The sequence below is a fragment of the Fibroporia radiculosa genome (genome assembly GCF_000313525.1).
Source record: "Fibroporia radiculosa TFFH 294 genomic supercontigs, scaffold67, whole genome shotgun sequence".
In the NCBI taxonomy this organism is placed as follows: Eukaryota; Fungi; Basidiomycota; class Agaricomycetes; order Polyporales; family Fibroporiaceae; genus Fibroporia; species Fibroporia radiculosa.
This window is the reverse complement of record NW_012133170.1, coordinates 56-14,178: the sequence shown is the minus strand read 5'-3', so window position 1 is coordinate 14,178 and position 14,123 is coordinate 56. Positions and strand designations below refer to the sequence as shown.

The 14,123-nt window shown below is 54.8% G+C and overlaps 5 protein-coding genes across 5 annotated transcripts; 4 read left to right on the top strand and 1 right to left on the bottom strand.

The window, feature by feature from the left end:
* Positions 1–673: 673 nt before the first annotated feature.
* FIBRA_00238 (uncharacterized protein) lies at positions 674–1,576 on the top strand (the record flags this gene model as incomplete). The annotated part of the gene is made up of 2 exons (XM_012322137.1): positions 674–715; positions 767–1,576. The coding sequence occupies 2 exons, from the start codon at positions 674–676 to the stop codon at positions 1,574–1,576; spliced, it is 852 nt and encodes a 283-aa protein (XP_012177527.1).
* A 353-nt stretch (positions 1,577–1,929) lies between these two features.
* FIBRA_00237 (uncharacterized protein) lies at positions 1,930–4,532 on the top strand (the record flags this gene model as incomplete). Its single annotated transcript, XM_012322136.1, has 7 exons — positions 1,930–2,048; positions 2,105–2,137; positions 2,191–2,263; positions 2,319–2,716; positions 2,771–2,951; positions 3,013–3,495; positions 3,555–4,532. The coding sequence occupies 7 exons, from the start codon at positions 1,930–1,932 to the stop codon at positions 4,530–4,532; spliced, it is 2,265 nt and encodes a 754-aa protein (XP_012177526.1).
* Positions 4,533–4,656: 124 nt separating this feature from the next.
* On the bottom strand, positions 4,657–7,916 carry FIBRA_00236 (uncharacterized protein; the record flags this gene model as incomplete). Its single annotated transcript, XM_012322135.1, has 6 exons — positions 4,657–5,691; positions 5,745–6,778; positions 6,830–6,871; positions 6,925–7,011; positions 7,062–7,571; positions 7,622–7,916. The coding sequence occupies 6 exons, from the start codon at positions 7,914–7,916 to the stop codon at positions 4,657–4,659; spliced, it is 3,003 nt and encodes a 1,000-aa protein (XP_012177525.1).
* A 4,258-nt stretch (positions 7,917–12,174) lies between these two features.
* On the top strand, positions 12,175–13,220 carry FIBRA_00235 (uncharacterized protein; the record flags this gene model as incomplete). The annotated part of the gene is made up of 3 exons (XM_012322134.1): positions 12,175–12,298; positions 12,395–12,652; positions 12,721–13,220. The coding sequence occupies 3 exons, from the start codon at positions 12,175–12,177 to the stop codon at positions 13,218–13,220; spliced, it is 882 nt and encodes a 293-aa protein (XP_012177524.1).
* An 82-nt stretch (positions 13,221–13,302) lies between these two features.
* FIBRA_00234 (uncharacterized protein) lies at positions 13,303–13,841 on the top strand (the record flags this gene model as incomplete). Its single annotated transcript, XM_012322133.1, has 3 exons — positions 13,303–13,524; positions 13,617–13,655; positions 13,713–13,841. 3 exons carry the CDS (start codon positions 13,303–13,305, stop codon positions 13,839–13,841), a joined length of 390 nt encoding a protein of 129 aa, XP_012177523.1.
* Between the last annotated feature and the right edge of the window lie 282 nt (positions 13,842–14,123).

Genomic DNA, 14,123 nt, shown 5'->3' with positions numbered 1-14,123 from the left:
CGAGCAACACGCTGCCTTGGCTAAGATAAAGGTTCGAGAGGGATTGGTAAGGTGAGGGGGTGGTGGGCAGAGGTTTTTATATTGCTTACGGCGATGAACGGCAAGCGAGGGACTGTCACATACTATGATGTCAGACATGGTTTGCTTATGAACGCAGCGGCCTCATATGGGTGAGTTGCACGAAACACAAGACAACCCCTGTCTTATTCAGCAATCGATATGTATACTGGATGTGAGTAGGGAAAGCCTATATGTCTGGCTGCGACTCGTCATGGGAGTCAGTGTTGTGTCAGTCGGCGACTGTGACCTTCATACGACCGCGGCGGCTGAGCGCTGTCTTTGCCCATCATCTAAGTGCGACCCTCGGTACAATCGGACCGCCCGGTGGCGGAATACCTGAGGTGTTAGTCCTGTGACTTACGTTCAACATTATGTTTGAATAGGATTAATATTGGAACGAGAACGCTCCTCGACGGCTGGTTTGGGGGGTGTGAACTGTCGTGCGGTCATGAAGGGAGCGCCGGGAAATGCCGAGGCTGCACACGACCTGGATAATGCACGCCTGACTTGATTCAGACTATAATGTGCTTTTTGCTTTTTCCGAATCTCAGAGCTTTTATTTTAGACCCTGACGCTCGTCAAACTCCACCTCTTTCGTTCTTCTCCTTGCACAATGGTCAAATGTGCTAAAACTGAGGTGTTGGACAAGTCAGCGGTATGTACTTGTGTTGCGAAGGTCACAACTCCTGAACACTTACTCCCGAAGGCCACGGATGCAAGCCGCTCATCAAGCAACAGCCCCCGCAAAGCTCACTGCTGTCAACATTGCCGTCGACCACGTCTCAATCATCCTCGTTCTGGGTGCCCTTTTGTAGATCCGCCTATTCCTGCCTTCGACCACCGGTCTTCTTGCGATCCTGAACTTGCGGGTGTATTTGAAGGGCTGAAGCTGGAATCACCTGCGGACGGAAAGAAGCGCAGGGGTCGGCGCCCGGTGCCCAGCAAGCCTCAGGCTCAAGACGAAATCCGGACCACACACACTCCCGCAGCCATGTCTTCAAGGGAGCCAACGCCAGAGACGACGACAGCTGCCACATCGGCTTCTGCGTCCCCGGACGATGGTTCCACAACAAGACCAGCTACGCCGTCACCAGAAAGGCCTCGTCGGGCACTGCGGTCCCGACGGCTTGTTCCTAGCCTGAGTCAGCAGGAGCAGCAGATATTTCTGGACCATGTTAAGCAGACAGCTGCGGGATACGTCACCATTATCAAGTACAGCGTCGATGGCGTCTCTGACATCCTTGAGGGTGCCAGGAAGGTGGGCCTCCGGTGTGAAACTATACCTATTATTGGAGAATTGGCCCACGGAGATACTGCGTTGGTAGTCCTGGGTAGAGATGAGGGTGTTGTGAAGGCAATCGGAACTCTCGGCAAAGACGAGAAAGAGGCTATGGGCACGGCGATGGAGAAGGAGGTTGAACGGGGAAAGTATCCCGCATTAGTCACTGCATATGGTGCCGGTGCACTCTCGGGTGCCCTTGCCGCCTGGACTGGCCTGGCGTTTGCGCCGCTGTGAGATTCGATCCACGGTGTAGTGTAGTGATTAGTGGTGGAATTGTCTGTGGCACCTGCAGTCAGCCACCCGAATCATGAGTGGTGGTGGTGTTGGACAGTTTCTTGGTATTCTGTAGCTTCACTGTAGTCTAATATATGCCAGACGAGATTACTATCTTTACTATACTTGAGCGGCCGGCCATACTGCTTGACGTTGAGTTGATCGCCTTGAAATGCCGCATAGGACTGCCACCAAGATGATGGATCTGGCACACATCAGGTTGCCCATTTTGCACTTCGATTCCATGCATTACAATTTGTCCAGTCTGGTGGGCATTGTTGCCAGAGCTACTGCGCCATACCTTGTTCCCTCCCATGTCCTACGACCAGCCACAACAGTTCGACCTCCCGTTGTCCCCAGAGAGAGACGAGACTGGAGGCGACGACCTCCCCACCTACGATGATCTCGCGACCCAACATGGCCCAAATTCCAGGTAAGTCTCTGCGCGAAGCGAGCCCAATCACCACTTCGTGGCTGATCTTCTCTCAGATTCGGTCGATGGAGACAGTGGATAGAGAAAAGGTAGTGTGCGATTGCTAAAGCTCAATGTTCATTTGATGTACCACTTTCTGCAGAGCTGCCGAACGATATGCGGATGTGACTCCCGATGAATTAGAAAGACGACGGGCTCGTGGATGGGGTATTCAGGTGAGTGTTACGTCTTTGTGGAACGCTCCTCAATAAGACAACGTTACCCACCTAGGCGGGCGATGCAGAGCCAGATTCAAAGTATTCCTCTGAAGCGTCGTCACAAACGCGAACTTTCCAACCAGAACAGCTCCATGTGCAAACCCACCTTTCTGCATCTCAGATACCTGCATCTCCTGCACTACCATCAGAGCCCTCGCCACCCGCAGCACTTATACCAGAAGTCATCTCCCCGTCGCGTCTCCAGCTATGCCAATTTGGATCTCGTTTCCTTCCTCATACGACCTCGCCGATACGGTGCCTGCTGCCGATACTCAACGACCAATTCTTACTCATTGGACACGACAATGGTCTTTCCGTTCTTGATATGTTTCCCAGGGAGTGGACCGACCAGGGAATCATGGAAAAGGGTCCTGCCGACGCGGAGATAAGACACATCTGGGAAGGCGAAGCGTAAGCGTATTTTAGCTCTTTGAACCACCCAGACTTAGAGCCAGTGCCTATTAGAGTGTACCAGATGTCCATTCTCGAGAACGAAAGCACCGGCCAGGGCACACCGCAAGGTGTCGTCCTCGCACTGGTAGGCCCTGACTTTGATCCGACAAAAGAGCAGGAGGGCATCCGGACGCTGCGGATGTACAACCTCGCCAGCCTCGTCAGCTTGGCAAAGTGGGCGGTTACAAGAAAGGTGGGCCTCTTCGGTCCCACCGTGTACGATGTGCAATCTCATGGAACTCTGATCGTATTAGATACAACAACCGCTGAATCTTCGCCGTTTGCATGGCTCAAACAGACTTGGCCACACCAAGCGGCAGAACCGCCAGCAGCCTAGCTTGACAAGGGGGCTCAGGAATCTCGTTATAGATTCGCCTATTGTGCAACCGCAGTCATCATCGGATGCGTCCACAGAACCACAGGCATCTTATTCAGATGTGGCCGACTCGCCCATGTACTCGAAGCGCCTTCCACCACGGCCGTCTGAACGTTCGGACTCGATCGACTCACAGCGCTCTTGGGAGTTTGTGGATGACATGCCGTTGCTCTGGGCTGCCCACTATACGCCTCTCGCTTCCGCCGGATCGCGGCTGCTCAATACGTCCGTACTCTTCTACGACCTGTGGCGAAACGAAAATCAACGCAGTCGGGGAGGTGCACTTCTGGCGGTAGCAACAAAGTCTAATATTTTTTTGTACGAGGCCCCGAAGGGTGAGCGGGCGTTCCGACTCATTAAGGTATGTCTTCCGAGTCAAACCGCACAATGTCATTCTGAATGGACGATGTCAAACCACAGGAATTCTATACCCCTCTGACCGCCCGCAGCATTACTTTTGTTCAACAGTCTGTTATGGATACCATTTCTCGGAGTTCGTCTGACAGCTTGCCCCGTGCGGGCGGTCACTCCCAGCGACATTCGCGCGTCGTCTCGCTAGGTATAACTGGCACCCGCTATCCCAACCAGCTCAGTCTATTTGTCATATTCGAGAAAAAGGCGGGCATCATTCGCATCGCGGACTCTGCAGTCGGGGAGGTTGACCTGTACGAAGAGAGCGGTGGACTGCAACAGTTCCTCTCAGCAGCCAACACGAATCCGTCCACGTCGCGAAAGTCACGAGCTTCGTGGGACGGTGGTCGTGCATTCACTAAAGAGCACCGGGGCTCTTGGGTACCACCAGCCAAGTTCACCATTCCCGATACCGCAAATGATTCGCTATCCAAGAGCATGTACGTTCTCACACGAGGTAAACAATCGCATATCGTCCCGCACCCCCTGCCTCCATGTATCTCAGTGCTGCCTCCCTACCGCATTTTGGTATGGTCGTCGCCGCCCACGCGCGTCAACTGCAGAGTCTGCATGCCATCACGCGGACCGCCACCCTTCTTGCAGATTGTAGCGTTTGGCGAAGAGGGCCTCGAAGTAATCGAAATTCCCCTTCAATCGCTCTCGGAACCAGAGCGGAAGGGCAAGAGACGCGAAGACGATCCCGTCTGGCGTGCAATCTCGGTGATCGGTGGCGACACAGGCTTCCTATGTGCGGGCGGGCACTGGAGTCGGCCATTTCACCAACTACTCGCTCGGTCCTCGTCTGCGACAAGTACTGACTCAGTCGATTCCAGCACGAGCTGGTCATCCCATGCGCTTGCGGAGAAAATGCGTGTGCACGAGGGCATCTACGGCTGGGTGTGGAAGGGCCTAGAGGACTGGCGAGTGTTCTGGGTCGGAGGTACAGGTGCTGAACCTAAGGATGAAGACAACGAAAGTAATGTATGAGTACATCTGAGGACTAAACTTCCTATAGCTGACCGCTCCATTATGTACAACCGCATGTAAATATTATAGTCTCTGTCCACAAAAAGCATATGAAGCGATAGATACAGTAGGAGAGGTACGACAGCTACGACGTTGCATGAGAATCCGATTGATTTCCGCGCAAAACGGTAAATGATTTTCGTTCTTGTTCTGCAGCAGCACTCGATGAGCCCGAAGGAGGCACACCAGGCCGCTGTTTCCTGACGACGACGAAGGAACGGCCAGTATCCTGGGCAGGGGCGTCCGCCATGGCCATGAGGTCCCCCTCGCTCATACGGCGACTCTTGCGCCTGTTGTACCACCGCTTCTTCGGTGCTGGTGCGTCCTCCAGGCTATCCGCAACCTGAGCAGATCCACTCGCAGCAGGACGAGCGTTCAAGAGAGCTGAAGCATCCTCGATGATGGCTGTCTGCGACTTTGTGCGAATATGCAATGAAGGTGCAGCACCGGGCGGGAGGACATCTGCTTTCCTCCCTACATCAGCGATAGACGGTGTGGGAGGTGGCGAGTATTCCGTTGGTGCAGAAGTCTGCGCCAGGCTACTTGGAGCATGTCCCTTGCGTGCTAACGACGGAAGCGCATGTGTCGAGCCCGACGCGATAGCATATGGTGATTCGAAATGAGCACGCCCACCTCCAACACGAGCAAAACCGGACTTCGGCGGCTCTGGCATACGCGGCGAGTCGTCCACAGGTCCGTACCCAGGGCCAGGGAACGGCTGCCATGCACCCATGATGAATCCTGTCTCATCATCGCTCTCCTCTTTGTATGGCTGTAAAGCGTGCTCTGGTCGTAAGAATGACGGGGGCCCTGATCCCGGCGGCGTGGGCCTTGCCAATGGAACTGTAGACGGTTGCTTAGCGAGATGTGCCAGATTGTTCCTCGGACGACTAGCACGGCGAGGCCTGCGAGACCCACAGCACCCTAACAGCCCGAGAGTCCCGAGCAAACCACTGTCTATTACGTGTTTGCTTCGCTGGAAGCCAACACCCCAACAAATTCTGATGAATGCCTCAATGAGCTTCACGAAAAGCATCAAATAGAAGGCCAGGTAGATGAGCCCCAACAAACACAGGATCGCATATGCGATCCACTGAGCAGGTCCGGAAGCAACGGATACCTGCGGGTGCCAGATGAGTACGTGTGGATAGTGAAGGATAGATATGCACTGACTATAGGCGTTAAGATGACAAGCAGCACAGCAATAACGATTCTTGCAACACAGAACAAGAAGCTGATGAGTCCCATACTGGCGCCTTGACCCCAGGGCAACCAGACGCTAGTACCGAGGGCAGAGATCACCTCGACCACAAGAATGATGATAGCTTGTGCTGTACCGCTCTTCTGGCCACAGCCTATCGTGATCCCGAACACAAGATTTGTGGCGAAAAGCAAACACGCGAATAGCTGTGAACCGTGTCGATAGTGATTGTAGAGTGGCCCGAGGGACAGAAGAGTCCATGTCTCGTCGTAAAGCTTGGTAGTGTTAGTGAGAGATAATCGGACAACCAGGAAGATAGGGATAAGGATAGAAAGCACCGCAAACGAGATTGCAGCAAGGATGATGGAGCTGAGTGACGCTTGTTGTCGACCGGAGGTCATCTGGTAGCACGAGAAGATGGTGACCGGAAGATGGAAAAGAATCAAGATCCTGACCAGATTGCCTTGTAGAACACTGCCGTGGTACGATACAAAGTTCGTACGCACCCGCCACCACGGCCTACCTGAGTGAAAGAATGTTGAGCGGAACAGAAAATGGCTATTCGTAGATCTATTCTCGTCCGACGGGATTTGTCCGACGCCGTCCAGTATGTCTTTGCTCGCTGATGAATATCGAGGACTTCGGCTGCCTCCGATCCCCGACCCTGAGCTTTCACCACCATGGATGAACAGCGAGACGAGAGCATCAGATCCCCACACGATAGCGCTGAGCAAAATCGTGCCTCCAATTATAGCGAGGAAGAGACTGAGGCATATCCCGAATAGATCTTGCGGGCGAACTCCAACAGCCCAGGCGAACGACTCGAGCCCAGATGAAGCATCGTCTGGGAGTTGAAAAATCAGATTCGGCGCATTCGCAACGATATAGACGGGCGACGATGCATTGTTAAGCTGAGACGCAAAGTTTGAAGGAGGGTCAAAATTTGGCACATTGAGGGGATCCCAGCGAGCGTGTGCGCCTGTAGAGCCCTGCGAAATTGTGATGTCTGACAACTGTCGATTAACGAAGGCTCAAAAAAATTAAGAAATGACCTCACTGTACGACAGGGTGGACCATGCGGTTTGTGCCAGTATAGGATCTGTGCAGATATTAAGATGCAGTCAAACCCACAATATAACATAGCAAACATACAAATGAAGGTCGGCCACTGAACAGCGACCATTCCAATCGCTGCGCACCACTGCGTATGGAAGATAATATCTCTTAACGATGGCGTGCCTACACAGAAAAATCAGCGCGCCGACCGCCGCTTAACGAATCATACTTACAGAACCTCATTAGCGCAGGAGAACTGGCGAGACGTTCACCGCTTATAGCGCTTGCAAGTATGAATCCAGCACTCTCTATTCTTCCCCAGAGTCCAGGACCGATCCGAGTTGAACCCCTCCCCCAGGCAGAAGCCAAGCGCGCTATACCCACTACCAGCCAATACGCGATCGCTAGCACAACCGTGACCCAAAAGATTATGTATCCGTGCCCATACACAGAGCCCAGCGGACCAGGGTCTAGAATTGTCGTATTCAAGTTCATACAGAATAATTCATGCTGTAAAGGGTCCAAAGCGTAGAGGTGCGTGTCAAACGTCGCCAGTTCATAATTGCTAGGGAGATCCGCTGTCGTAGAAAACGTGAAAGGCCCCGGTAGGAATGGGCAATACATTCCTTGAGAATCATTGGAAGGCGGAGATAGTGAAGAGGGCGGTCGTAGTGAGTCGCAGAACTTTGAGTTGTTGTTCCAAACCTGGAAAGTCAACATCTGCACGGTGGTGAACAGTGTCGCTGCAGATTTTCATAAAAACGCGGCTGGGAAACATCGCCTATACACTCACTTGCATACTCCTCTGAAGAGTTGGTGCTCTCCGCCGCAGCTAGAATCTCCTGAGGTGTCTCACCAAGAATTGTAAAGTTGATGTACTTGTCCCCCGTATCCCGTTGTAGAACCTGCGCGTAAACATTGGAGATGTTGAACTTGTATGAGGTGTTGCTACCGGAAAAACAGTCCTGATACTGTAGCTGGGCTGGTTGAGCATGAGTGGGATAAGTTAGATGTAATAGGGAAAGACACAGGAAGGGAAGGAGGTGGTGAAGAGCCATCCGATAGCAGAAAAGAAAGTGACCAGACATGATGGATATGAACGCCCCTCAATGGTCGTCGTTGTCGTGGTGTACGTCGGCGCCAGGCGTAGACATGCCTCAAGGCGGGCGGTCGAGTGAGGGAGCGGCGACCCTCGCCGCTCCCATTTGGCACGTGACAGCTATGCAATCGGTGGCTCTCCGCTACGTCGACTTGCGACTCGAGACCAGCGGGACTCGAGACCAGCTCCAGAGCTCGGTCCGACTTATCGAGAGCCAACCTCCTCCTAGCTTGTAACATTCAAAGTGGCGGGCGCTGTGGTTTCTGACTCTTAGCTAGGAAGTTCGACACTTCCCAAGTTCGTCTTCCATGCTGCTCTGTGACAGAATTCATCCCGGGCCGGCGGGTGTTGGTTGTGACAACCCTGATCCTTGACGAATTGTCAGAAACTTGAACCACGACTTGGGACTTCGTCGCCATTCTCTGCACTATTGGTTCCTTCGTCAGGCCACGGGCGCGTTGTGGCGTGCTCCTGAGAGCCTTAGGTGAATATGACAACTCAACTCTTTAAAGACGTTGCGAAATCCTAAAAGTTAACATACTACGGGTCAGGTTTATACCGGGATCTCATTGACGCAACGCCGCCCTCCCGCCGCGGTGAGATGGTAGTTATGCAATGACCCTGCATTCCAATGCCACACAGGTGGCATATGGCAGCTAGGTCTCCTTTACACCGTTGTGTCTATGCTGACCTTTAGAGGTTGTGTCCGTGTGGTAGATCGATGTGCGGCGCAAAATCGACATGGGTCTGGCAGGCACACTTCCCATGCCCTCACAACCCCATCGAATGCTGGCAGTAAGTTCCTTGCTCTCAAGCAGCCGATACTGGTTCCGCTCGTTCCGTCCGCAGACTCTTCCTGTTTCCAGACGGGAACCGTGCATGCCTGCAAGGCAATGCCGTTAGAGACGACTGTTCTAATATTATCCCTAAAATTACTTCTCATGATAGAGAGTCCAGAGACATCCGCCTCCTTCGATCATTCAGATATTTGATGTCCATGAGCAGTTGTGGGATCATGATATCAATGGATTTCATGCAACTGCCTGAAGAAGACAATCCGCACGTAAGCTTCTTTAGCATACCGTTCGTTGACTCTTGATCAACAATATGCAGTACCTTTTGGGGTACGCTTGGCCATCATATGTCGCAACTGCAGGTTTGGCTGTAAAGCTGGAGTCACTATTTACTGTGTACTTGACAGGAATTACAGTGCTACGCTGTGCGTGAAATGGCATGCCGATTTCCCGGTTTCCCCGCTCTACCGCCGTTATCTTATCCGTGGATTCTTTTCGCAACACTCATAGGTCATCGTCTCGTCTCAAGGGACAAGTCTCCATTGATCTGGGTATCAATTCACCTTCAACTCTCGCGTATTTTCTTCACTCACGACGGTTATCGGCGGAGTCGGGAATTAGAGCGTTCGGAAGCCGGTCACACTCATTTCCCTGCGGGCCCGCTGAAATCGCTTACCTGGCCTGCCATGTCCAATATTTTCCCTATGCTATTGGTTCGCACGACCCCATTATGTCGACCTCTGCTTGATGACCGTACTGGCTAGCTGACGTCCAACCAGCGGCAACCCTCCGATTGCCCAGCATTTTGCATTCCCATCTATCCAGCATTTCATCACAAGTTCAGACAGACAGTCCCATCCGAGCCTCCATCACAGATGATGCCCTGCCTCTTCGGTTTATGGCAGGTCTGGTCCAGCCCCTCGTCCCCTCGTGCGAAGCGGTGTTGACCTCCGTATGTGTATCTTCGCGGGCCTGTCCGCATGTATGAAAGGACCTCGTTCACACGTTCCGAAATGATCCCGCTTCGCGGCTGTCGGCGGCACGAGCCCTATTGAGCATGTATACGTTCCTGTCTCTAATGCGAATCTCGTGGTCCGGTCAGACCCATGCGACAGCTTGTTGCTATATATCCGGATAGAATCATACATCGGCGCGACGGACAGTGTCACATTGCACGGTGCCTCATATGCGCCACAACGGCGTGCGCCCATCCAAAAATCTCACTGACTAAAATAATGGTGCGGCGGGCGACAGTTTGGCTGCCGGCCGCTCAAGATTCAAGATGACGCGGAGTGGAAAGATTCTGCATGTGACAACCGCCACAGGCAGTCTGCGACATGAATATTGAGTTCTCGATTGAGGGGTAAGAAGCACGACGGAAAGAAGCAAGGAACACGACGGAGACACTAACTCGGAACGGTATGGCCTGAGCAAAACGGCTAAACTGGTGGAACTGCTCGCGCACGGTTCGCAGACTAATGAGGTGTTGGCAACTCAGCTTGCGGAGACGATAGGCAGACCCATCGCTTGCCGGCACCAACGTCCGTAGCCTGTGCACGACGGATCTTTGCTGGCTATAGGTTGCTCGTTTTGCCGAACGATGTGCTCATAGCCTCCTCCATTCATGAGCACTGGTAGGGCGCTGACCGGAGCTCGAGATCACATCTTCTCAAGTTCTCAAGTTCTACGGCACAACGTTAACGGGATACACGTGGGCCTCGTGCAGGGCGTATCTCGGGCCCGTGCACTCGCTAGTAACGTCGCATGTTCGTGCAGGGCGGTCAGAGGGTACCACGGTCTGTCACAGTTGCAGGTCTAGAAGAGGGCGAAAGGGCGCGGGGTTTGACAGACAATCGAAGCATATTGCCGTGGGAGGGAGGAATGCGCCCGTTCGCATGGAATACAAACGCCATGCGGGGAAGCGTTGAATCAGTCCCCAGTTTCTTGAAGGCTTGAGGAACTCTACCAAGCAGCCTTGCTGGATGAGCGACGATCGAGGCCAGCCACCAAGCATGTCCGCTCGCCACTTCGCGTTCATTCGTCTTCTGAGGCGACACCGCCGCTTCCAAAACACCGTAAAACAGCACAAGCTGGAAAATAATGATAGGCTGCAGTAGGTGAGTAACAAATTTTCAATGTAACAGGGGCACCGACCAGTCTGCCGTAAAGGGCGTCTCGCCGAGTCGATAGGGCGTGATTATATCAGCCTCCCCCCGGTTTGCTTCCGTGCGCGCAGGCTCCCCGATCCACCGTGTTGCGAGTGTTGTTGGAAAGGCACAATAGTATTACAGGCGTTCGCGCGCAAATGCAATCATCCCGAAGATATCGTGATACTCCGTCGCTGGGCCAACGTCTGTCCATGTCTAGAAGGCTCCTAGTTCCGTGCCGCGCCCGTGTGCAATATCCATTCGGGCTCCCGCTGGGGGCGTGCGCATGATCAAACATTGACCAACACAATTTGGAGTAGAATCGCGGCGCGGACCAAAGAAGGTCCTGTAGATTCTGTTGAACCTGGCGGCCTGTGTCAGTTTGACCTCCAGGAACATACCAGAGAAGCTAGCTAGCCTAGAGCTGCGACCACACGCGCGGAAGAGGTACCACGTTCATCGAACATGTGGGAGTGGTCCCCAGGACCGTCGTGAATCCAAGCCACAGGTACGCGTTCATTCACTGATCAAGACATCCCGCCGGGTGCCCACACACCTGCCCTACACGTTCTCCAGGAAGTGTCGTTGCGAGCCTGAGTTCCTCGGGAAGGAGTTTCAATCACATTAGCATCAAGATTCAGTATCGAGCAGAGTCGCTACCAAGGCGGGACTGCACATGCGCCTGAGTCTCAAGGAGCATGCAGTAATTGAAGAGAAGAGGCCTCTCGTTCTGCGCGAGTGCGCTGCTAATTGCCAAGCTGAGGGCGGAACGAACTGGGGCCGAGGTCTGGGGCGGCCGAGGCAATTTACGCAGAACTTCGATAGCCTTTCTTTGTTCCTTGTCTTGGGCTCATTAACACTAGAGGCGCGATAGCTTATTATAGCGTTAGGCTAACAAGCTATACGCTTTCTATAATAGATATATTCCACGTGCACGGGTTTCGCAGATAAGGTAATTTTAGTTTCGCACACGCGCGGCTCTGTCATCGGGCGCTTCGTGGAGCAACTTGGTCGCTGCCGCCACCGACCTCCAGGACGACACTCGCACTTGGCTGCCTCACACTGGCTCTACGTTTGCCTAAACGACCTTCCACGACAAATGAACAACAATCTCGAAGAGGCTGCGACGGTTGCTGCTGAATACATCGCTAGTGAGTGCCTATTCTGATCCTGTCTTCTTCCGACGTGCACTTCCGTGGGCTGCACATGGCGGTATCAGGGAGGGTCTGTTTCACCCCGACGCCTGATGAGTTCCGGCGCGACTTGCCAGTCAGCTTGGGCGTGCGTACCCTGCAGAGCGCGCCCTATGCTCGTTTTCGTGCCCGCCGCGCCCCTCCCATCGCAGGCTGGCCCAATCGCTTCGATGGCCCCGCCCACGTTGGTGGATTGGGACAGCCTGCGATGGGAGGGGCGCGGTGGCCGAGGACAAGGTACCAGCCGCAGCTGACTTGCACGTTCACCCGTGTTCAAAAACCATTTTTGCGCGCATATACGGACAGCCTACTGACTGCGCCCCCGACTCGCAGGTCTCGATAACCTCCCCAGTGAGACCCAACACATCCTCGCCGAGATAAGACACCGCGACGTGCGCACGCACGGTGCGTCTGCTCGTCATTTGCTCAGATTGGGTGGGGCTAACATCTGGGTTTTGCTGATGCAATCTCGGCCGTTCACCCCCTCCGTGCTTGACTGGCTGCCCGTCCCGCCCGATCGGTTATCCGTACTCGACCCGCCGCCGGGTGGCATCATCGGTATATCCTCATACGGCACTCTCGAACGTTCTCGTGCGCATTCGCACATTCGTCATTTGTCTAAATTTATGTCTACGTACAAACCTTCCCGCGTGCGCCAGAGCTACAGCAGGAGGTGCAGAAGGAGACGTCGCGGTACATACGCCACTCGACGAAGCTGGGCGCTGGGACGACGACGCCCACGCCGCTGTCCGCGAAAGACAGCGCGCTGCCGCAGACGATCAGTGCGCACTACGCTGAGATCGACCAGCTCGCGGGGGAGAAGGAGGCGCTTGCGAGGAGGCTGGTCCAGCTCATTGAGCGGGCGCGGGCGCGGCTGGACCACGACCTGAATAAGGTGCTCGTGCTGCAGGGCGATCTGGATCCCGCGGCGCAGGTGGTGCTGAGCGGGGTGGCGGCGGTTGGGGGAGGCACGCGGAACGCGGCAGAGAAGATAAACGAGAGCCTTCGGAATGCGATTGCGATCCCGGAGGCGCCAATTGTGTCGGTTGTGAGCCCGGCACCTCCGCCTACGAAAAGTGCGTGTTGGTCGGTCTTTGTGCTGATTGAGGATGTGCTGACGGCTGGTGGCAAAACGATCATGTGGGACGCGTACCGGTGATGGGGATCGGGTTGTGTGTGCAGAGCGGAAGGTGGGCACGGCGGGGTCGGCGGGGAGCATTAAGCTGCCGAGTCCCGCACCGATGGGGGGGAGTGGTTACGGCAGTGGGCAGAAGTCGAGGCTGTCGCAGCAGGTGCATCCGCGACAGTCGCCGCTGCGGTCGCGGCGAGTTACGGCATCTGCGGGGCTGGATGCAGACGAAGACGCGGAGGGGGAGGACGATGTGGAGGATGGGATGGAGGAGGGCGGGGATGCGGAGGACAAGGAGCTGTACTGTTTCTGCCAGAAGCTGTCGTACGGAGAGGTACGTCGAGACCGGGGCGCGTGGGTGCTTCGAGCCGGAGAGGGGGATGGGATGGGGATTGCTGTTTGCTGTTTGCTGACGAGGCGCTGCAGATGATTGCGTGCGACAACCCGAACTGCCGATACCAATGGGTGAGTGTGCCACATTGAGTGAGAGTGGGGGCGGACGGGGCTGACGAGGAGACGCAGTTCCATTTGCCGTGTGTGAATTTGAAACCGCCGCTGCCCGAGAATTGGTATTGCGAGGAGTGCACGGGGAACATGAAGAAGGGGCTGGGTGGCGGGGTGGGCGCTGGGCGGAAGGGGCGGAAGAAGTGAAGAGACGGGGGAGTGGGGCGCTGGGAGGCAGCCTGGTGGGGGCAGTGGGTGGGTGTGCCTAGGAGAGACTGGCGCGGGAGCCGGGAGAAGAAGGAGCTGAGACAGGACAGGCTGGCGCGGGGAGCCGAGATTGTGGTGACTGTCGCCATGGAGTCATGAGACGCGGCAGCGGCCGAGCACCCCCCCCAGTCCAGGGATCTTCGGCGGGCCACCCAGATCCACTTTGACTCGAGCTGAGCACACACCGCACATGCCAATATATCTGTCTGTCACACGGTCACC